Genomic DNA, 24,713 nt, shown 5'->3' on the forward strand with positions numbered 1-24,713 from the left:
CAGATCTTGGGTCTGATGGTGGTTCGCAAAATGCTGGACATGGTCTTCTCCCAGCATGACCTGGCTTGGCTGGATGACCTTCTGCCAGAGAAAGAGAAGAAGAAGAAGGATGATGACAAGAAGGGCGGGAAAGACAAGAAAAGACCCAAGTTGAATGCCAGCGAAGAGGAGGTGAGAAATATGAGCTTTTGCTGCCCCCTGCAGGCCACAACTGATCTTCTGTTTTTGTATGTCTGTGTGTGTGCATGTCTTGATTTTCAGGATAAGTACAGCCCTTATTCCAACCATTCACCAAGTTCAGATTCAGACTTGGATCGCAGGTACTGTGTCCTCAAACTGCACATCCCCTACAAAGATCTGGTCTATCCTGATGTACAGTCTGACTGGGGGGCATACTGCCAGCCCTCTGCCACACACCATGCTCTTTAACACACACACACACACACACACACACACGCAGCACTTAGACAAACACACAATCAGGGCTGGACTAGCACAACAAATCGGCCCTGGCACTTTGACTTAAGACGGCCGTCCCGGCCCGACTTCTGGCCACCCCTAACTCATAGTTCTGTCACTGATAATAACTGATGTTGGTTCAGGTTACTGTCTTTTTCGAAAGGGATTAATGGACTAGACCCTCTAAATTGTGGGCCAGCCTCTTGGGGTAAAATGTAGGAAAAGAATCATTAAAAAGCACTCCATCAGCCCCAAAAGATGTCGGCCCACTGGGCATCTGCCCTGAATGCCAGATGGCCAGTCCAGCCCTGCACACAATTAGTGTTTCTCGTGGTTGTTTTAAGTCTTTCCATTGTATTGAAAATATTCAGTGCGATTTACAAAAAAGACCACCTTATCCCTTTGTTATGACACTGTTTCAACTCAACTCAACTACTATTAGCACACTTTAAGTAAAAATGCAGCAAGATTCCCCCAAAGTGACAGTTTGGCAAAATGCTGAGTGTATTTGGAAAGGCCACTTCATCCTGAGTGAAAATCTGGCCAAAAAAAAGCTTCAAATTAGAGTAAAACGGTATAAAATTATTATTTCTTCACTCTGCTACTCGGGGATCCCCTTCTCCAACTGGCTGACCAGGTTCAGTAAATATCCACCAATACGCTGATACGGGCAAAAATTATGTGGGATTTGCCAAGTTCGTCAAAATTATTGCAATGTTCCCTGAACTTATTTGTTATGGAGGGTTTTAGACACATTTGAAGTGCTCGTTCCAGGTCTTTAAAAAAAACACCCAAAATGTTCACAAAGATGGCAGCCACTTGTCACCTTGCTACTTTGAGGCCCCGTCCAGAAAGAAGCAAAGCCCTCCGTCTTTGTTCCTCAAACAAATCTCGTACACACAGAAGCATTTCAAGACCTGCGTGTGTCCAAAAGAAGACGCTGAGGATGTTTAACGGCTGTAATGTATATGCCAAGTCTGGAGTGGCGCTGTAACTAATGTAGTTAACGGAAAGCATGGAAGAAGCATCAGCGAAGAAGACAAACACTTTTTTTTCAAACTTAATTGCAATCTACAGAACAAACATTGCTATGCATGTATCAAAACAACATGAAAAAGACAAACACAGGATTTGTGACAATAGCGGGTGATTCAAGTACAACACCGCTTATTGAATGTGGGAATAAAGAAGCAAAATATTTTGCTGCAAAAGCATAAGCAAGCTAAGGAGGCTGCGCAAAACGACTACAACACGGCTATCCGCCATTGTTGTTGACAGACTGACGGTTCGCGCGCAGAATTGACACATACGTCATCTATGTGCGGCAATGCATCGTCATCGAGCTGCGACCATTATGTCATCACTGGAGTAGTATTCTGCATATGGTGTCCAGACGGACGCGGACGGAGCGCGTTTTGAAATCTTTCCACTCTGGAGCCCGGTTTCAAAAGTGATCGGTTTCGAGCTCCGAAATCGCGCCATGTGTGGACGAACGGCCTAAACGGTAAGAAACTTACTTTGAAACTGGCTTTTGTGTGGATGGGGCCTGAAGGAGAAAGCAAGTTTCTGATTATAAAACATATTCTACTAAAACTCATCTTTTCGCTGAAGTGCAATAAATGACCTTACTCCCATCTACAGCTCACACATATTTTGGATTTTAGATTGAAAAAGCATAAAGTTGAAGTATACACTACAGTTTGGATTTATTATTCAAAAGTGTACAAATCCATCTGCAAACTATCTGCAGGACTGAATACCATCACCATACAATCAAACCGTTCTTTACTGCACCTCCACCTTCTGATGACTTCCAACACAGAAATTGAAATCAATACTTACATTTAGAAAAAAATTCTAATTACAGCTGAAAACAATGAGTTTTGTGTTGTTACAATTGTTTAATGTAAATACCACCTCTACTCTCAATGTGTTGCTTAATATTTTGTTGCTTCTAATTCTCTTAAAATCAGGAGGTCTGCGATGACCCATAGTCTTTTTGCTTCCCGGTATATCATTTCCTGTCTTATTGTTGGATGAGATGTAAATAATAGACAATTGGAGATATTCTACTAACAGTAATTGTTTGTACAACATTGTTTTCAAAGTGTGCCGTGCTTGGGCTCAGTTGCAATCCCACCCAGTGTCCTCTCCATGCACTTTAAGGCAATGCAGATCATTACAATCCTACTTGCTGTATATTTGCTACTTTTCTTCCTGTGCTATGTACTGAATGTTGTTTTTCCTTTTACAACTTTTTGATAGAGAGGGGATGTGAAAATATTTCAAGTGTACTGTGTGCTGTATATTTGCTGGGTCTGCAAGCCATTGGTCAGGATGTTTATTTTTCGGTGTGTAGCATAATGTACAGTGTTGCATGGATAATAAGAATAGATGAGATGAACCAAAAATGTTGGTGCCCAAAGGACCAATGTCATGTTTAGAAGATTTATTCGAGATGTTTTATTTCTAGATGCATCCATATGTAACAAGAATCATTACTACTTTGGTTGTTTCTTTTTTCACCCATGTTCCAAACTCCGGCAAATCCGCTACAAGCAAATGTGAATTCTCTTGGAACTTTCATTCACTGATCTTCCCACGTGTAAAGTCAAAGTACAAGTTGATCAATGCGGTACTTTTGTCCTACAAATACATATCACCCTTTCTGCCTCTTTTTTTGGTTATTCCTTGTATGCAAATAGACCGTCAAGTCTGCATTGCTTTGAAAGAGGCATGGTTTGGAAAGAAAGCAAACACAAAATTGGCTGTAGTCATTATGATATAAGAAGCATGTACAGACACAATGTGAATTAGTTAAACATACATAACTAAGAAAACACCATACATTGCTAGTTGTAGTGTGTCTGTATGACAAGAGACTCGTGACTAATGAATGATAAAAAAACTTATTTTGGCACTTAAGCGTATATTGTATTTTTTTCTAAACTGAGGTCTGTCACAAAAAAACCTGTGAAGTATAATTTGAAGTTATAAAAATTGACCTACTTACCTAAGGTACCCCATAGTGACACTTTCATTTAGTAACAGTAAAGGCACTTTCCCTTCCATTATATCACTTGTCCTTTTTCCTAGATTCCATCATGAGCTGCTGTAGTTTCTGTCTAGCATCTCAGGAACAACCATGTTCATCCTCCCTTGTCCTTCCTCCTCAAACTCGTCATGTTTTTGCCTGAGAAACTGTAACTGGCGCTTGCCCTTCCTCAGCATTACCCTCCACCTGAAGATCTCCTGCCCGTCATCTCCAGCCATGCCAATGGGGCGAGGGATGGCCTGCCCAGTACCACAGGTCAAGATCGAGATGGAGTCTGACGATGACTCGGACATGGACCACCACCGGCCACGAGACATGAGCAGCGAGACGACGTTATGAAGTAAATGTTTGACGCCTGCTCGCAGCGAGATATGCTTCCGAGCCCCAGCTTGCCCACGGGCAATAGGAGGTGTCCCAGACACCTTCAAAAACTCTTTTGAACGAGTGGGTTTCTGATTCCTGAACTTGTTCTTATTGAGAAATATAAGCTTCCATATGTTGTATTACTTCCTTTGATGTACAATGATGTACTTATTGTTGCAATATTATGTAATCATGATACCATACTATCGTGCCGGCCTATGCATAACCTACAGCATTATGTTGTGATGCCGACTTGCACCTCAAAAGTACAGAGATGTATGTATTTAACATGCAGTATAGTTACTTGTGTATTTTCAATAGTTTTGCTGTATTATATGTTGCATTTTGTGTGTTTGAAAAGCTGTACTGCATTTCTGATCCCTCAGAACCATCTCTCTTTTGACCATGGCCTCCCAAAGCTGTTAGTGAAAGATTCACACATTGGGATATTTATCTGGAACAAAAAGAAACAACCAAATGTCTTGATGTTCTTATGGTTTTATTAAGCAGGTGTTAGAGGTCAGGTTTCTGTTTTCACAAATGCTGTATGAGAAATTTACTTCATGAGCAGGGCCATTTGGAAAATGTGTCAAAATGCCCATATGTTGCGCAACTTAAAAATATTGCATTAAAAATACTATTCTAAAATGTACTGTTTCTTGTATCCTTAAATAAAAGCTTTACAAGTTCAACTTAACTTCCAAGAAAAACGAATACATCGAGCACAACGAATGGCCTGCTGGTGCCATGCCAATCAGCATGCTAGTATGCTAGCTCATGAATTATTATTTTTTTAATTGACAAAATACAAATTAACAAATCGGTAACAAATCCTGTCAAGTACTAACCAACAACAACAAAAAGTAGATACACGCAGACATTCCAGTTCAATATCACAACATCATAACCACAAGTAAACATTTATAGTAACCCTAAGAAAATAAAGAAAAAAATACGACAGACTTCAACTAAACAAATTAAAGTATTGACCTTTTGCACGTGACGTCACAGCCCTCATGGGAACGCCCCCTCGGGGATACTGGACGGCAAAAGAGCCACTTGCCTATGTTGTAACCATTGAATCTCATACAGCGTTAAGTCCTTTATCTAATCAATTATCTCATAAAATGGTCATATCTTGCTGTGCGGTTGGTTGTACAGACAGACAAAGGAGTAAACCAAATGTTGCTTTTCATCACATACCTACTAATGAAGACAAAAGACGTTGATTGATAGCAGCAATCAACAAAAAAGACTGGCAGCCCACAAAGTATTCACGGATTTGAAGCGATCATTTTTTGCGAGGTTAGTAGATAAATGTTGTAATTTGTAGATTGAAGTGTGTCTTCTGCCCAGATTTAGTCATAACTGTTATAATTTCCTCATTTCCTCAGTAGAGCTTTGTTCTGCGGATATATCCTTGTGAGTGTTATCGCTATCTCTGCCAGGTGTAGTCATGACTGAATAACTTCCTCTATTCCTCAAATGGGCATTGTTCTGTGTCTGAATAGTGTCCTTGAGTATTATCGCATGTCCGGTTAACTTTGTGAATTGTTTACTGGAAACTTTGTGGTACCGCCCTTCAAGATAGTATAAGAATGTTGTAAGTCCTCTGTAACTTCGCACTTGTGAGATGCTACAGCCATTGTCTGTAACTCACTTGTGCCCGGAATATTCTGTAGAAATAAAAGCTTTGAAGGAACTGTTCATCGATCTCCAGCCTGTATTCAGATAACCAACATTCTTACTACCTGAAAGAAAACGAACACGCGGAGGAAAAAGCTTATTCTCCAACAAGATAAATGTTCATAAATGTTACTAGTAAACGTACAACAAAGATTCTAACAGAGGTGTCGAATTGCGTGTTTCAAATCACATCAACAAGCCAGATAGTTCGCGTCCACTCCAACTTCACGAACACACAGCTTAGTTTTAAAATGCACCTTCTTCAAAACTAGTAAGTGCATTTGACTGTTTAATAATGGGGGATTTCGTCTTTGTGCTTGGAGTTTTTCACTCTGGAGCCGGAGTCATATTCATGAAATTACTGCATAGCTTGCCACTACGATAGTCATTTGTTCCATGCTAGTAAACATAGTAACATAACATCATCACAGCGTTTCAATATAGAATGGACTATGTAAAAATAAGTCAGTTAGCATGATAAACAAGTTTTACCTTTGCATTACGAGGTATATTGTCCCCCGGTGTGAGCGTAGCATCTCGTCCCAGAGACCCAGCCAGCGACAAGCTTTTGAATTTTTTTTTTTAATTGAAAGGGGAAGAGACAGCATTTGACTACATAATGATATAAGTCGTGCGCTGTGAATTCCGGCAAAGTCGGCGATTTGATTAACTTGGTAAAAACAGCAGACGACAGAAGGTAAGGGGCTGTTTTCAAACAAGCGATCTCTAACATAAGTAAATATCGCGCTCTATGAGTCCCAACTAAATGTGCAACTTTGACTGACAGGCGACCTTTGGTTGAAGTAATAGATTCCATGGCTCTATGGACAATAATATTTCATTTCTAAAAAAACAGTCGCTAAGTCACTATGTCGCTCTGGGTCACATCCACTTCCATTCAACAATCATTACCTTCCGCCGTCCGTCATAGGGCAGTCACGTGATCACGTGACGTTAGTGCAAATGGTCAATAGTATTTCCAACATCTTTTGACCTTTCTTATTGTTTACAAAATTAATAGCCTTTATGTAATGACTTATATCGATCAAAAATACTTTGAAGCATAGATTCAATTTAAGAAATTTGGCTTTGTGAATATGAAATGTACCTATCAAAATAAAAAGACCAACAATATTACAAATATCTTGTAGCCTATATAGCAAACCAAATAATATTTTTACCCCCAATCTTAATATGGCCAGTATTTTGAAAATTATATTTCTCTACATGATTCCAGGGGTGTATTTTACAAAGCAGGTTTAGTCAGAACCCTGGGTAAAAAAAAAGAAAAAGAAATGTGGGGAAACTCTGCGTCTTCCGTTTCAGAAAGGAAGCTAACTGAAACCAGAGGAAAATAGTTTCATTAAAAGAGGTAATTTAAGCTCTTGGTCAGTTACCGTAGTAAACAAACCTAGTCGGTGGCAGGTTTTTCCACAATGAACATCGAGGTTTTCTCTGTCCCAGCCTCATTTCAACCGCATTCTGACATTTCATTTCCTCATTCATAAAGTCCGCTGCGGCGAGTTTTGGCGTAAATACGCCTATAGTCTATAGCATAAAGTCCACTTTAGTCACGAACATGGCATGTCCTTTTGACAATGACCCTACGAAGGTGCTGCAATATTGCGCAGGGAATTAAATATTCGTCGCGAGATTGTTATCAAACCGCGCAAATATATGCTGGCATTTCTGGACAGTTATCTTTTTGAACGCTACCGTTTCTCATCACAGTCCATCATCTACAACATCATACACAACTTAATCCATCCTTACATTTGCAACATTACCGGCGCCGTAGCGCTCACATAACATATATTGTGTGTTGCATGCGCTCCGCTTGTTTTTCCTATAACCGTTTGAATAATATTTGTATATTTGATTTTAAATGAAGTGCGCCCTCCCCTCCTCCCGCAGGATTGCACCAAAATGAAATGAATTAATGAGCTACCGTTCAACAGGTTTCCCCTGTAATATTGTGATTGCAAATGACTACATTTGTATGTACGCATTGACCCGAGCAGGAACGTTCTCCCACGCCACCTTACTCTATGGGGAGCCGCTGCGGTGTTGCACTTTTTTTCTAAAGACATGTTCAAATTCGCCATATGATCGCAATAAGATTTTCAGTTGAGGGGTAAAAAAACAGACAAAGGCGGAAGCAGAGGGCCGTGTCGCGCTGTGCGCTTCCCCCGTTGCCATGGTGACTGGACGAATCGGGGCTCCATCGGTGTGGACTTTTTATTATAGTGGCAACGCCAGGTGAAACTACTCTGCGTTGATATAACTACCACAAATCAGCTGTCCTGGAACCTGTGTCCCGTTGCCATGGTGACTGGACGAATCGTGGCTCCATCGGTGTGGACTTTTTATTATAGTGGCAACGCCAGGTGAAACTACTCTGCGTTGATATAACTACCACAAATCAGCTGTCCTGGAACCTCAGTGTATGTCAACTCGCTGTGCAGGGTTAGTCTCGGTGTTTGTTGAACATGCTTTGTGAAATGAACACCAAGACCTGATAATAAAAGGACACTTATAAAAATGCTAGGCCATGATGTCATGCAATTGACAATTCCGAGATGTCACAAACTAAAATGGCGGTCAATTTGGTGAAATAAAACTCTTCGCTCATTGAAAAACACTGGACTTTGGGTCGTTGTAATTTGATTTGTGCGGATTATTTAGATTTTCAAACGTGATGAAATGTTTGACTACTATAACAATTTGCCCGGTGTGTATGATTGTTACAGACAAAAGCAATACAATACGCTGTTTGTTTTCACAGTATAAAGGAAACATTTCAATTGCGTTTCATTGGGGAAGTATCAGGAATAAATAAATCAATAAGTATGAAGACATGCCATATAGTGTGCACAAAAGTGGACGAGCATGTGCCATTACACTGCTGTACCTGCAGGTGGCAACATAATAGCGCTCTGATTACATTCCTAACGTGAAATTATACTGTTCGATGAGTGGACTAAAAGTTATTTTTGATTTTGAATAAAACTAAGAAACATAATTCAGTATTCAACCACACGTTTCACAACAGTTGAGATTGTAAAAATTCCCATCAAGCCCATTTATGGCCAGTACCCCATCACTTAAACATGCTCTACTTTACAGCGCTTAACAAGCCCGGATGACGATGAAACAAGATGCCAAGCACTAATTTCTCATCTGACACAACACCCACATTCAGCAGTTGTTTAGTGACGCTACATTCACATGGCACATCAACTTCACTACCCACTGGAATCAACCCAAATGGGTGAAAGTCGCCTCATGCCAATGATGGAATGGACACACTCTCAGTCAAATACATGGCGCCTTAACATATGTCAGGTGAGTTCACAGAAGTCGACACGCATCGGAGTGGCGTGTCTGGTGAATCCGTCAGCATAGCCTTCCCCTTCCACCAGCACTGGCCTCCTGTTGCACATCGGGCAAAGTTTATTGCGCTCCTGGGAGGATCTCATCCAGATGATGAGGTTCCAACGCTGACCGGAAGAGATAGGTAGGGCCCCGTGCATGTGCTGGCCTCGGTGAAGAAGGCCCTCACCTGCTCTGTGTTGAATCTCTGAACATTCAGTCTCATTTAAAGGCACCTGCAACAAAAAACAAAGTGATGGAAAACGCCAATGTAAAAAAGAAAAGAAAAGGGGGGATAAAACAACAGTTAATTTTTAGTGCCCTTTTAACTTGAATTTATACATATTCTACAAGTTATTTGAACTTAGTCTTTCAATGGAAACCTCAACTTCTAATGCATTCTAATCAGCCCTCCTACAGGTGAGACACATTGTAAATATGATCACCTGTCTCATATCGCCAAAGTAAAGGTTTCCTTCTGTGAAGTCCCTGCCCAAGGAGACATTGAGTGTGACCTCCGCGTTATCGTAGTGGTAGCTGAGGTCCAGGTCTTCCTTTATGTCATATTTGACAACAAAGGCTTTGTGACTGTCCAGACAGTGCCCTCCACAATCTGGGTACAGCACAGAGGTGAGTGGATGTAGGTACTGCTCACGAAGAGGTGTGACAAAGCCTTCATCAAAGCCAAGTTCATTTAAGAGAATCTGGGAACAAAGCAAAACATGCCTTTGAGATGACTTCATCGATGTCTAAAGAGAATCTCGACACTCTACCAGACGCTTGCTCCACCCCTATTATTTGGAAATGGCGTTCAAAGGGAGCGTTGCCTGGAGGGCCCTGGTTGGGCTTGTGAGGTAAGAGAGGGTTGGGGCGTGGTCTGGCTGTGATTGACAGCAGCAGTAAAAACTACAATCTAAATAAATTGTATATTACCACAAGATATGCAAAATTAACTAACCAAATGCTATGTTAATAAATCACTAACCTGAAAATAGATATAAAAATGTTCGCAAACGCTTCTATTCCAACTCGCTAAGGAGGCGTGTACGAGACTGAGACAGTGAGTGTAGGACTACATCAGTTTCACAAAAGTGACGTCCGTAGTCCGTGCATGTCCAAGCAGAGGACAAACAGCCAAATTGTGTCTATGCCAGTCTTTAACCTGAAGTGGCGCCACACAGATGATTTTTGCCCCAACTTCAAGCTTTCAGCAAACATGCACTAAAATGTCAAAACAATGACCAGAACATGAGTTGCTCTTTAAGATTAAATTCCTGCATTTGTTCTTTAAAAATTACAAATGATTTATTTCATACTGTTGATCTCGATTATTATTTTAAAAAAAAAATAATAAATTGGCAGTTTTAAAACATCAGTACTGAAAACTTTAACTAGAGAACTGTTCATCTTATTTACATATGTACATTTAAAAAAACATGAAATTGATAAACAGAAAAAAATGATATCCATTTTTAACTTTGCGATACAACAAAAGTAGAACAATATAAAACTAGAAAAATTCCCGCGGAAATTTTGAATGGGCCTGCTAACTCTTTTCAATGAGCTGAACAGTTTAAACTTTCAACCATTGAAATCGCTCAAGAAATGTGCAAGTTAACCATAATCAAGATCAAATAAAGTATCTTACTGTCCCTTTAAGAAATATGCACATTCACGCACACACATTTGATTTTAACCAACATTTCAATGAGCTTAACAGTTTAAAATTTAAACCATTGAAATCGCTCAAGAAATGTAAAAGTTAACCATAATCAAGATCAAATAAAGTATCTTACTGTCCCTTTAAGAAATATGCACATTCACGCACACACATTTGATTTTAACCAACATTTCAATGAGCTGAACAGTTTAAAATTCAAACCATTGAAATCGGTCAAGAAATGTGGAATCTACCATAATTAACAGTATCTCACTGCCCCTTTACAAAACATGCACATTCACGCACACACATTAGATTTTAAGTTGTGAGGAGACGTCACGCACCAACACTCCATTGATTTGTATAGGATTACGCTCACCTCAAACAAAAGCCTCTCGCGACTTAACGGTTGAAGATGCAGATTCCAGAAATGGCTCGTTAGAACGGCAAGGGTTTGGGGAACGCGAGCATGTTCTCAGTTTTTTAATCGGATGAAAAATGACCAAATGAGAGCAGGTTGAAAACTTATGATTGATCGAAAATGAAGAGGCAAAAACGGCGAAAATTACATTGAAAAGAGATCAAAAATGTGCGACTTCTCCTCGCTTAAAGTGAAAATAAAGGTACTAAATGACACCTTAGCCAAATAAAACTTAGTTTTTCAGAAAGCAGAGGCTTGTGGCTACAAAATGTGCGAATTTGAGGTCTAGTGAGCAAAGATTGTGGCCATGGTGACGAGTTGAAGTGAAACTTTTGGAAATAAGATTTTTTGGTTCCCGTCACTGAAGCCTTAATTGCATATCAGAGTGGCGATTACACTCACTGTCTTTGAACCCGCACAGGGGGAAGAGCTTTCATTCCTTAATATTTTTTTTGACACTGAGCTAAAGATGGGAAAAATTCCAACAAAATGAGCTAAAATTCATATCAATCGGTTAACGTATGCACGCGCAGCGTCTCTTTGAAAAAGGTGCTTGATGTGTGATTTTGTCTTTCCTTTTCCCATTCATTCCTATGGGACTTTTATTTGGGAGTTTTTTGGGAATAGCGTCGCCATGGTAACTGGGAATTCTTATAAAAATAATAGCGCAGCGAGTCAGAGCGAGCCGCATCGTTTGATACCTCATTTGTCCCGGTGCGATCTACGGTTCGGGCCGCATTTTAGCGGAAAAGTCGTGGAATAATAAAAAAAAACTAGAAAAATTCCCGCGGAAATTTTGAATGGGCCTGCTAACTCTTGCAACTCTTTTCAATGAGCAGTTTAAAATTTCAACCGTTGAAATCGCTCAAGAAATGTGGAAGTTATAATCAACTAAAAGTATTACTGCCCCTTTAAGAAACATGCACATTCACGCACATACATTTGATTTTAACTAACATTTCAATGAGCTGAACAGTTTAAAATTTCAACCATTGAAATCGCTCAAGAAATGTAAAAGTTAACCATAATCAAGATCAAATAAAGTATCTTACTGTCCCTTTAATAAATATGCACATTCACGCACACACATTTGATTTTAACCAACATTTCAATGAGCTGAACAGTTTAAAATTTAAACCATTGAAATTGGTCAAGAAATGTGGAATCTACCAGAATCAACAGTATCTCACTGCCCCTTTACAAAACATGCACATTCACGCACACACATTTGATTTTAAGTTGTGAGGAGACGTCACGCACCAACACTCCATTGATTTGTATAGGATTACGCTCACCTCAAACAAAAGCCTCTCGCGACTTAACGGTTGAAGATGCAGATTCCAGAAATGGCTCGTTAGAACGGCAAGGGTTTGGGGAACGCGAGCATGTTCTCAGTTTTTTAATCGGATGAAAAATGACCAAATGAGAGCAGGTTCAAAACTTATGATTGATCGAAAATGAAGAGGGAAAAAACGGCGAAATTTACATGGAGGAGATAGGCGCCAAAGTCCGACTTCTCCTCGCTTAAAGTGAAAATAAAGGTACTAAATGACACCTTAGCCAAATAAAACTTAGTTTTTCAGAAAGCAGAGGCTTGTGGCTACAAAATGTGCGAATTTGATGTCTAGTGAGCAAAGATTGTGGCCATGGTGACGAGTTGAAGTGAAACTTTTGGAAATAGATTTTTTGGTTCCCGTCACTGAAAGCTTAATTGGGTATCAGAGTGGCGATTACACTCACTGTCTTTGAACCCGCACAGGGGGAAGAGCTTTCATTCCTTAAATTTTTTTTTGACACTGAGCTAAAGATGGGAAAAATTCCAACAAAATGAGCTAAAATTCATATCAATCGGTTAACGTATGCGCGCGCAGCGTCTCTTTGAAAAAGGTGCTTGATGTGTGATTTTGTCTTTCCTTTTCCCATTCATTCCTATGGGACTTTTATTTGGGAGTTTTTTGGGAATAGCGTCGCCATGGTAACTGGGAATTCTTATAAAAATAATGCCGCACCGAGTCAGATCGAGCCGCATCGTTTGATACCTCATTCGTGCCGGTGCGATCTACGGTACGGGCCGCATTCTTGCGGAAAAATCGTGGAAGATGATATAATAACTAGAAAAATTCCCGCGGAAATTTTGAATGGGCCTGCTAACTCTTGCAACTCTTTTCAATGAGCTGAACAGTTGAAAATTTCAACCGTTGAAATCGGTCAAGAAATGTGGAAGTTAACCATAATCTACTAAAAGTATTACTGCCCCTTTAAGAAACATGCACATTCACGCACACACATTTGATTTTAACTAACATTTCAATGAGATGAACAGTTTAAAATTTCAACCATTGAAATCGCTCAAGAAATGTAAAAGTTAACCATAATCAAGATCAAATAAAGTATCTTACTGCCCCTTTAAGAAACATGCACATTCACGCAAACACATTTGATTTTAACCAACATTTCAATGAGCTGAACAGTTTAAAATTTCAACCATTGAAATCGGTCAAGAAATGTGGAAGTTAACCAAAATCAACAGTATGTTACTGCCCCTTTAAGAAACATGCACATTCACGCACACACATTTGATTTTAACTAACATTTCAATGAGCTGAACAGTTTAAAATTCAAACCATTGAAATCGGTCAAGAAATGTGGAATCTACCATAATTAACAGTATCTCACTGCCCCTTTACAAAACATGCACATTCACGCACACACATTTGATTTTAAGTTGTGAGGAGACGTCACGCACCAACACTCCATTGATTTGTATAGGATTACGCTCACCTCAAACAAAAGCCTCTCGCGACTTAACGGTTGAAGATGCAGATTCCAGAAATGGCTCGTTAGAACGGCAAGGGTTTGGGGAACGCGAGCATGTTCTCAGTTTTTTAATCGGATGAAAAATGACCAAATGAGAGCAGGTTGAAAACTTATGATTGATCGAAAATGAAGAGGGAAAAAACGGCGAAATTAACATGGAGGAGATAGGCGTCAAAGTCCGACTTCTCCTCGCTTAAAGTGAAAATAAAGGTACTAAATGACACCGTAGCCAAATAAAACTTAGTTCTTCAGAAAGCAGAGGCTTGTGGCTACAAAATGTGCGAATTTGATGTCTAGTGAGCAAAGATTGTGGCCATGGTGACGAGTTGAAGTGAAACTTTTGGAAATAGATTTTTTGGTTCCCGTCACTGAAGCCTTAATTAGTCACACTCTAAATAGGCGACTTTTCCCCTTTGCTCACTGTCTTTGAACCCTCACAGGGGGGAGAGCTTTCATTCCTTAAAATTTTTTTTGACACTGAGCTAAAGATGACAAAAATTCCAACAAAATGAGCTAATTTTCATATCGGTCGGTTAATGTATGCGCGCGCAGCGTGTCTTTGAAAAAGGTGCTTGATTGGAGTTGATCTCTTTCGGATTCCCATTCATTCCTATGGGACTTTATTTGGGAGTTTTTTGGGAATAGCGTCGCCATGGTAACTGGGAATTCTTATAAAAATAATAGCGCAGCGAGTCAGAGCAAGCCGCATCGTTTGATACCTCATTTGTCCCGGTGCGATCTACGGTTCGGGCCGCATTTTTGCGGAAAAGTCGGTGGAAGATAATATATGGAAGAAAAATAATAAACCCTTTTCTAGGGTGGATAGTAATATGTGCCTGCTTGCTCCGCAAGCAGCAGCTTCGCTGCTGCTTGCTCCGCTTAGCAGGCCCATAACTAGAAAAATTCCCGCGGAAATTTTGAATGGGCCTGCTAACTCTTTTCAATGAGCTGAACAGTTTAAACTTTCAACCATTGAAATCGCTCAAGAAATGTGCAAGTTAACCATAATCTACTAAAAGTATTACTGCCCCTTTAAGAAACATGCACATTCACGCACACACATTTGATTTTAACTAACATTTCAATGAGCTGAACAGTTTAAAATTTAAACCATTGAAATCAGTCAAGAAATGTGGAAGTTCACCATAATCAACATCAACTAAAAGTATCTTACTGCCCCTTTACAAAACATGCACATTCACGCACACACATTTGATTTTAAGTAACATTTCAATGAGCTGAACAGTTTAAAATTTAAACCATTGAAATCGGTCAAGAAATGTGGAATCTACCATAATCAACAGTATGTTACTGCCCCTTTAAGAAACATGCACATTCACGCACACACATTTGATTTTAAGTAACATTTCAATGAGCTGAACAGTTTAAAATTCAAACCATTGAAATCGGTCAAGAAATGTGGAATCTACCATAATTAACAGTATCTCACTGCCCCTTTACAAAACATGCACATTCACGCACACACATTTGATTTTAAGTTGTGAGGAGACGTCACGCACCAACACTCCATTGATTTGTATAGGATTACGCTCACCTCAAACAAAAGCCTCTCGCGACTTAACGGTTGAAGATGCAGATTCCAGAAATGGCTCGTTAGAACGGCAAGGGTTTGGGGAACGCGAGCATGTTCTCAGTTTTTTAATCGGATGAAAAATGACCAAATGAGAGCAGGTTGAAAACTTATGATTGATCGAAAATGAAGAGGGAAAAAACGGCGAAATTAACATGGAGGAGATAGGCGTCAAAGTCCGACTTCTCCTCGCTTAAAGTGAAAATAAAGGTACTAAATGACACCGTAGCCAAATAAAACTTAGTTCTTCAGAAAGCAGAGGCTTGTGGCTACAAAATGTGCGAATTTGATGTCTAGTGAGCAAAGATTGTGGCCATGGTGACGAGTTGAAGTGAAACTTTTGGAAATAGATTTTTTGGTTCCCGTCACTGAAAGCTTAATTGGGTATCAGAGTGGCGATTACACTCACTGTCTTTGAACCCGCACAGGGGGAAGAGCTTTCATTCCTTAAATTTTTTTTTGACACTGAGCTAAAGATGGGAAAAATTCCAACAAAATGAGCTAAAATTCATATCAATCGGTTAACGTATGCGCGCGCAGCGTCTCTTTGAAAAAGGTGCTTGATGTGTGATTTTGTCTTTCCTTTTCCCATTCATTCCTATGGGACTTTTATTTGGGAGTTTTTTGGGAATAGCGTCGCCATGGTAACTGGGAATTCTTATAAAAATAATGCCGCACCGAGTCAGATCGAGCCGCATCGTTTGATACCTCATTCGTGCCGGTGCGATCTACGGTACGGGCCGCATTCTTGCGGAAAAATCGTGGAAGATGATATAATAATAAACGCAACAATAAACCCTTTTTTCTAGGATAGTAATATGTGCCTGCTTGCTCCGCAAGCAGCAGCTTCGCTGCTGCTTGCTCCGCTTAGCAGGCCCATAATAAACGCAACAATAAACCCTTTTTTCTAGGATAGTAATATGTGCCTGCTTGCTCTGCAAGCAGCAGCTTCGCTGCTGCTTGCTCCGCTTAGCAGGCCCATAATAATAAACCCCTTTTCTAGGATAGTAATATGTGCCTGCTTGCTCCGCAAGCAGCAGCTTCGCTGCTGCTTGCTCCGCTTAGCAGGCCCATAATAAAATTAAACCCTTTTCTAGGGTGGATAGTAATATGTGCCTGCTTGCTCCGCAAGCAGCAGCTTCGCTGCTGCTTGCTCCGCTTAGCAGGCCCATAATAAAAAAAATAAACCCTTTTTCTAGGATAGTAATATGTGCCTGCTTGCTCCGCAAGCAGCAGCTTCGCTGCTGCTTGCTCCGCTTAGCAGGCCCATAATAACTAGAAAAATTCCCGCGGAAATTTTGAATGGGCCTGCTAACTCTTGCAACTCTTTTCAATGAGCTGAACAGTTTAAAATTTAAACCGTTGAAATCGGTCAAGAAATGTGGAAGTTATAATCTACTAAAAGTATTACTGCCCCTTTAAGAAACATGCACATTCACGGACACACATTTGATTTTAACTAACATTTCAATGAGCTGAACAGTTTAAAATTGAAACCATTGAAATCGCTCAAGAAATGTAAAAGTTAACCATAATCAAGATCAAATAAAGTATCTTACTGTCCCTTTAAGAAACATGCACATTCACGCACACACATTTGATTTTAAGTAACATTTCAATGAGCTGAACAGTTTAAACTTTCAACCATTGAAATGGGTCAAGAAATGTGGAAGTTAACCATAATCAAGATCAAATGAAGTATCTTACTGTCCCTTTAAGAAATATGCACATTCACGCACACACATTTGATTTTAACTAACATTTCAATGAGCTGAACAGTTTAAAATTCAAACCATTGAAATCGGTCAAGAAATGTGGAATCTACCATAATTAACAGTATCTCACTGCCCCTTTACAAAACATGCACATTCACGCACACACATTTGATTTTAAGTTGTGAGGAGACGTCACGCACCAACACTCCATTGATTTGTATAGGATTACGCTCACCTCAAACAAAAGCCTCTCGCGACTTAACGGTTGAAGATGCAGATTCCAGAAATGGCTTGTTAGAACGGCAAGGGTTTGGGGAACGCGAGCATGTTCTCAGTTTTTTAATCGGATGAAAAATGACCAAATGAGAGCAGGTTGAAAACTTATGATTGATCGAAAATGAAGAGGGAAGGGATGCCTTTTTTTCATACCCCTAGGTACTGGTACACCACTTTACAATGTGAAAAGCTTTCGTATTTTCACTGGACCCTTATACAATACTCCCGCCGGATTTTGACTCTTTCTTGCAAAAAATTGCACATTATTCATGGAAAAAGTTACCGCAACTTCTCTTGTCAAAATAGCCTCATCTTCAGAGGATAACACCAACTCATGGCTGACAGCTATTTTACTGCCCTCAGCAGAGCATTTAGTCAGTCATTGTTTACTTACGGTTTTAGTGGTGCTATGATCAATCAGCTACCGACCAATAACGGTTCACCTATTTTTTTTAGTTCGGTTATATATGTGACATTCGCAAGCAAGTGATTGGTTATTAACTGAATCTTGAGCAACTGTGATGTCATTTTCAGTCAACAGCTTGTGGCAAAATGGATATAAATGGGTGGATTTTGCTGCTTAATTCATATTCCACAAACATAATATTAATCTGAATACTGTGCATAGAACATATTGTAAGGAACATTTTTGATTTGACTTCCAGTTTAAGGTTTTTGCTGAGTGAGATTGACGCAAGCTACATGAATATGAAATGTGATGGAGCCACAAAAGGTGGTTTATTCACCCCATAGTTGTTCATGGTGTTGGGTCGACCTTTAGGAGCTGCAGAATGCTCAAAGTGCTCCAGCTCATCAATCAGATCTGCGCAGAAGCTCTCGTTGAACACTGGGAAACGATAAACTCTGGGAGCTTTAACAGAAGAGTGCAATGATTGTAAGATGCTGTGTGTGCTAGATGTCATGCCAACCAACAAACAAACAACTACATCTAATGTGATCCAGTACAAAAAGGCAATACGTCCTCAACCTTTACAAATGATTACAAATGCATTAACGTATGACCACAATGTATCGCAACAAAAATCTTATATGGTGACTCCCCGATATATTACATTATTCCTCCCCACAATGTACCTACCTACTTGCGCAAATGCACAGTGATTATTTTTCTACTACTTTAATATTAAATAACCTAAAAAAACTGTACAATACAAATATAATTTAAACACAGTAAAAACTGGACTTCGATTGGCCGCTCGCAACATCCCACAATCACAAAGAATTAATGATAGACGATATTGTTTAATCAAAAGTGTCGACCTGGGTGGCATACAATAGCATGTACTAGAGTTGCATTACTTTATTAAAAAATGATCTAAATGTCCAAAAAAATTCAAGCAAAATATAAATATGTTTGTTTAGCTCACCTGTTTCTTTTTCCAACAAGTCAGAAAGACTTTTGAGTGTGGCATTTTGACTTTGACAATACTCGACTATATGCTTGAACTCTGGTGCAAGAAACGTCTCCTAAGAAGTCAAATGTATCACAACATTGTTTCTGATAAATAATGGTGACGCCTTCAAGAACAAATACTGTACCTGCAGATTGTAGACATGAGGATGCAGAGGCCGGTATGTGTTTTTAATAACAGCAGCTCTGTCAAGCGATGTCACAGCAAGACGCATTCGCCTGTCAACTTCCAGGGAAATCTAAGATAAGAAAGAAAGAAAGGACATCCAGGGACTGTACAGTGGTTTGCAACAGTACAATATTTATATACCTTGAATTTGTTTTCATAATTTGTCACAAACCACAAATAGATTTTGTAATGATTAAGTTAAGCAATCATTTTTGCTCTTTCAATCATCCCCATCAAATTGTGCACATTTTGGCCAGAGTCTAAACTAGGCTGGTAAAAAAAGTCAGCTAACTCAGATAAGTTGACCACAAAATGGCTCACACAAAAATCTGACAGATGTCCAAAGCTCTTGTTGTACACAAGTAGCTTTTTTTTTTTTTTTTAAACCTAAGCGTGCTTTAAACGTGTCCACTACTTTATATATGACCTGTATTATATGTTACTTTGGCTTCGTAGTGCTGTTTGTTCACTAATGACGTTTTCAGTCCAATAAACCTATGAGGACTTAACTCCTACTAAATTGGTTAAAATAACAGTAATATCGCGCCTTGGTGTACTTGCCTTGTTCAGGACATCTTCAAACTGTTGCTCGGTAACGCAGCCAAGACTCTTCAGGAGCTAAAATTTACGCGTCATGTATATTAGTGGTGTTCACGTTCCATATTAATAAAAAATCAAGTGACGCTGGACTCCACTCACTGGTTCATAGTCTCGTCTGAACTGCACCTCTGTCAGAAAGCGAACGTGAAGCTTGTAGTCCTCGAGAAAAATGTTGTCTGTCGTGAAACAGCTGCAGAGATAAAACTGTGGCTTTCCCTTTCCTTCATTTGTCATCGTGGCTGCTGTGCTAACTAAAGCTTACAAATATGGACACACGACATCTGACACGCTATGCTACACTGACACTTTTTTTTTGTTTATTTACACAATCAACACTTCCGGTTCACAAAGGAAACACGTGACACGTGCAATCAATAACAATACTATTAATAAAGGAATGTAAGAATGAAAGGGCAAAGTTTCTACTATAAATAATGTCTTTGTGAATATAGAAGAAGAATGTCCTCCATAAAAACGATTGATGTTTTTTTAAAAACAAGTGTTCGGTGTCACACAAAAAAACATTCAAATACTGCTATAGCGACCCCTGATGGGACAAGCCGAAAGTCACAAAAACAGCCAGAGTAAAACAACCGTTTTCTTTCCACACGTTTTGACTGTGAGACAGTTGGTGGCGATACTGATCCTCTATGTTGCTTTTCATCAATAATGAAAAAGAAGAGGAAGACGCTCCTCCAGTCGCATGCCTTAGCATTAGCTCAATATGCTTCTGGATATTTCATGACGTGTTTATGTTTTGTTACCAATTAGGTGTTTGCAGAAATGTTGAGTGTGGACGCTTTGCAAGTAGCAGAAGAGGAGGTGGTCGACTCCAGCTCTAATAAACTCGGCGACATTTACACTTTTGTGGCCAAGGGATGCTTCCCGCAGTCGATGAATCCTTTAAGAAAGAAGAATCTCAAAAGATACGCACAGAAATTCATCATCGACGGTCAGGCTTGTTTTAAAATCTTTTATTGTCGATTTCAATAGATTGATTGGTATTGATTTCCCTATTGGCCAAGTGCCCGTGGTCAAGACAAGCTTCCGTTTCCTAAGCGTGTACTGTACTACAGTATTTGAAGTCACGGCTTTTTGCAAGGGTATACACTACAGCAGTGGTTCTCAACCCCGGTCCTCGGCCTCGAGTACCCCTATGGATAATTTTTTCCAAGTTTCCCTCAGCCAACACAGCTGTGGATCGTTATCAGGCTTCATGCAGAGCTCGCTGATTAACTGATCGTTTGAAACATCTGTGTTGGCTGAGAGAGACATGGAAAACAGGTCGTAGAGGGGGTACTCGAGGACCGTGGTTGAGAACCACTGCTACAGTAGCGTCACAACTACTGTGCAATGCATAATCTAACCAACATGATAGTTTATTGAATTCAACTCAACTTTTAAAGCGTTTACACTACTTGCACTCAATGGGCACCATTGATATAACAACCTGACTGTAAACGTTGATTATTTTATTTAAGTGTTTTTGTTTGGTCAGAAAAGTGTATGCCAAACTTGACCCTAAATTCACAGGATGCTTTATTAGCCGCCAGCAAACAAGAACAAAATTAAATACATTTGGTAATACATAATTTTTACAGTAAGAGCATTCATCTTTGCATGCACAATCATTTCACATTTGATGTAACTTGAAATAGTTACAAGCTTTTCCTGACTACACGGACTATATTTTAATTTGTCTTTGTCTCTGCATTTTAAGACGGCAAACTCTATTATGTGGGGCCTAAGAAAGATGAAAAGAGAGAGGTGGTCATTGAGGCTGAGAAGAAGAGGAAGATTTTTCTTGACAGCCACTTTAATGACATCGGACATCATTTGGGTCAGAAGAAGACAGTCCACAGAATTCAAAGCAAGTACTACTGGCTGGGTATCATCAAGGATGTGGTGGACTGGGTACTGTTACCATGTGCTTATTATTACGTTTAACATTTTTAACATCAATGGAATGTGGCACTAATGATGATGCTCAACCTGTATGATTTGATTTTTCAGATTAAAGTATGTGAGACGTGTCAACATGCAGAGAGGAATAAAAATCTGGCAAGGACAGTACGGCCAATCAAAGTTGATGCTCCATGGGATATAGTTGGAGTTGACATCATAGGTTTTTGCCTCACTTTGTCCCAAAAAAAATTATATATATATATGTATATTTTGTGTCACTTGTTCTGAAACATGTTCTCTGCTTTTCTTTCTGTGTTTCATAGGGCCTTTCCCAGAGACCCAGCAATTGAACACGCATGCTACAGTTCTCATTGATTACTTTAGTAAATGGCCCGAGGCATTTCCAGTGCAAAAGACGGATGCTGTCTCCGTAGCAAGGTGTATTTCCAAATGTATGTCCAGGTAAAAGCACACATTCTGACTGCTTAAAATGGTATAGTTGTGTTAGTATAATTACAATTTTGTGTTTTACTTTGTGCTATATCTGTCAATATTTTTATGTTGCCTAAATGTACTAAAATGTGGACTTTGTCCCCACCTTGTCACGAGTCATGGAGAAAAAGAATAATAAAGTGTCTTTGGTCCATGTAATTGATGTAGTGAACCTCGACATACGGTAGATGTGTGTTTAAGATAATTAATTAACATCAAATTATCCAAGGAAAACATTTATTTTTCCCTGTAATGTTTTGAAATTATTACATTTAAATTAAATTATTGATATCGTAATTGTGCTTTCACCCTGTTTTTAGGTTTGGTGCCCCAAAAACCATCGTGTGCACACAGAGACCAGACTTTTGTGATGAGGTGAGATGTAAGTCAAGAATGAATCAAGCAAGCTGATCAGTCAGAGGAGATCGTGTGGCTCTCTGGTGGGTCAGTGTGTTGAGAATTCTTTTTGACAGGTTACAAATCTGCTGAGCGACAGATGGGGCATCGTGCAGAAAGTCTCTCCTCTGGCTCAGCCTCAACTGAACCCGCTACATGACTGCACCAGTCCGTTACTGAAGGAGGCCATTATGCAGATGGTGACAGAAAAGCAGGCAGATTGGGATGACTTTCTGGACCCTGTGCTGTTTCTGTTCAGAACATCCATAAACCCCACAACCAGGTTCACTCCATATTCTCTCATCTTCAACCGGAAAGCTAACACCCTAAACCAGGTAAGACTGTGATCAAGCTATTTCAAACAAGGCAGTTGGTTATCTGTTCTCTAAATTCCCTTTGCTTTGATATAGGCTACACTTGGGCCACTTGGATATGATGAACAGGATGTGTATTCCGTTAAAGAGAAGGCTTCTACATACATGACTATAATGCAAGAACAGCAGAATACTGTTAAGCAGCTGGTAATTGTTTACCTTATCTTTTAAGATAATGTGAGTAGTTTGACAGCAAACTGTCTGTATCTCTCACCTCATTTGCTGTGTTAGACACACACACACACACACACACACACACACACACACACACACACACACACACACACACACACACACACACACACACACACACACACACACACAACTGTTTGGTCTCTGAATGCGTGTCCTCTTTTCAGGTGATAGCCAACATGAAAGCAGCCTACAAACAGGAGAAGAATGTAAAAAGAAAGGTGCACAACAACCCCTCAATGACTTTAAAAACTTCAGAGCCACTGTTTTGTGCTGGAGAAGCCCCTTCCTCGAAAAGAACGAAAGAAGAGGGTTTATATTTGTCCTTCCCTGTGGAGACGGTGCTGGCCACCGAGCAAAGCAGCTCTGAAGTTATAAAAACTGAATTAACGTATCACTTGGCTCAGTCTGATGTCCACTGACAATTTAGGACTCTTTGAAATGTTTATCTCACAAGAAGGACACTGCTTTTGAGCCATCTGCGGTTATGAACGGAAAATGGCATACAGGCAGTGTTAAAATGAGTGGTGTTTTTCGCTATCACAGTTCAGTTTAACATTCACCCACTGAATCCACTATCAATGACATACATTAATTGTGTTTCTTTGCCTGAGTTCCAGATCAAATACAAATAGTTCCCTACAAAATATTAAATTATTTCAGTCCACTTTGTCTTTGGTTGCATTTTGTTGTTTGAGTAGTCTTTTAACACTGCTCTCCATAATTATTGGCACCAAATATTTTCTTTAACTTCTGATAAAAAAAATTTTTTTTAAATAATATAAGACCAATTTTATTTATTTTTTAAAGAGAAAAATACGATTTTTAATTCAAGTGCATTTTTTGGGAGGGGGGTGGCAATCCCACATGAATGCATTTACTTCAAATAAAGTGTGCCACAATTGCTAATGCAAATGCTTTGTGCAACCCACCTTTGCCAACAAAACACCTAATTTAGTACTGTTTCACAAGATGGGAGAATAAAAAAAAGGGACTTCTTTGCGCAATCTCTTAGTCATGCTGATGCATTTTTTTTTAACACATCTTAACCCCGGGTGCTAATAATTATGGAGGGTACTATAATTATAATAATGCATCAGATTTATATAGCGCTTTTCTAGACACTCAAAGACGCTTTACAATGGAATGGATACATTATTGATGCACTCACACATTCACACTGGTGGCAGTAAACTACTTAAGTAGCCACAGCTGCCCTGGGGCAGGCTGACGGAAGCGTGGCTGCCAGTGTGCACCTACCTCCGACCACCACCAAGCATTCGCACCTTCTATACACCAGTGTGAGTAGCACTGGAGGCAATGTGTGTGACGTGCCTTGTCTAAGGACACTATGACACATGACTTGGGGAGAGCAGGGATCGAATAGCCGACCTTCTGGTTATTGAACGACCATCTCTACACCCTGAGCCACGGCCGCCACAACTGTAAATAGTACTGTAGGCCTACTGTATAGTATAGCTAATATTAGGGTTTTCCAAACTACATTGGTTCATGACTGGTAAACAAACCCACAAAACACTTTGTCATTCAATAAAATAGTTTACTCTGACAATCAGTAATCTAATAAAATTGACGATGTTGGCAGCGCTGCATATATAGCTTTCGTGAGAACACACATCATTTAAAATATTGATTAATTATACTGAAAAGAACATACATCATTTAAAATGTTGATTAATTATACTGTACCTATCTCGAAGCGTTTAAGCAAGAAACG

The 24,713-nt window shown here is 39.6% G+C and overlaps 3 protein-coding genes across 9 annotated transcripts in view; 2 read left to right on the plus strand and 1 right to left on the minus strand.

Moving 5' to 3' along the window:
- Positions 1-5,528, plus strand: part of slc4a5a (solute carrier family 4 member 5a) — a 57,501-nt gene extending 51,973 nt beyond the window's left edge. For 3 of the 6 annotated variants that reach the window (XM_086077150.1, XM_086077154.1, XM_086077152.1), the window contains 3 exons: positions 4-171; positions 262-320; positions 3,688-5,528. In XM_086077150.1, the coding sequence (XP_085933276.1) occupies positions 4-171; positions 262-320; positions 3,688-3,853 (393 nt within the window). In that variant the 3' untranslated portion in view covers positions 3,854-5,528. Of the gene's footprint in view, positions 1-3; positions 172-261; positions 3,599-3,687 lie in introns of those variants that run through there. The other 3 variants (XM_086077151.1, XM_086077153.1, XM_086077156.1) reach the window with 2 other exon arrangements.
- Positions 5,529-7,915: 2,387 nt separating this feature from the next.
- Positions 7,916-19,929, minus strand: ogfod2 (2-oxoglutarate and iron-dependent oxygenase domain containing 2). The gene is made up of 7 exons (XM_086077159.1): positions 19,716-19,929; positions 19,578-19,634; positions 18,976-19,086; positions 18,804-18,903; positions 18,162-18,286; positions 9,382-9,639; positions 7,916-9,171 (listed from the first exon to the last, which is right to left on the minus strand). Exons 1-7 carry the CDS (start codon positions 19,848-19,850, stop codon positions 8,905-8,907), a joined length of 1,053 nt encoding a protein of 350 aa, XP_085933285.1. The 5' UTR covers positions 19,851-19,929; the 3' UTR covers positions 7,916-8,904.
- A 264-nt stretch (positions 19,930-20,193) lies between these two features.
- LOC147174384 (gypsy retrotransposon integrase-like protein 1) lies at positions 20,194-23,633 on the plus strand. 2 transcript variants are annotated; one of them, XM_086077157.1, is made up of 8 exons: positions 20,194-20,568; positions 21,337-21,530; positions 21,630-21,741; positions 21,845-21,983; positions 22,334-22,388; positions 22,487-22,744; positions 22,820-22,930; positions 23,143-23,633. In XM_086077157.1, the coding sequence occupies exons 1-8, from the start codon at positions 20,400-20,402 to the stop codon at positions 23,395-23,397; spliced, it is 1,293 nt and encodes a 430-aa protein (XP_085933283.1). In that variant the 5' UTR covers positions 20,194-20,399; the 3' UTR covers positions 23,398-23,633. The 2 variants fall into 2 exon arrangements, with proteins under 2 accessions (XP_085933283.1, XP_085933284.1); XM_086077158.1 differs by having other exon boundaries at positions 20,195-20,568; positions 22,820-22,960; positions 23,143-23,228.
- The last annotated feature ends 1,080 nt before the right edge of the window (positions 23,634-24,713 follow it).

Source organism: Leptonotus elevatus, chromosome 5 (assembly GCF_054856555.1).
Source record: "Leptonotus elevatus isolate MCC_2025b chromosome 5, RoL_Lele_1.0, whole genome shotgun sequence".
NCBI classification, from domain to species: domain Eukaryota; kingdom Metazoa; phylum Chordata; class Actinopteri; order Syngnathiformes; family Syngnathidae; genus Leptonotus; species Leptonotus elevatus.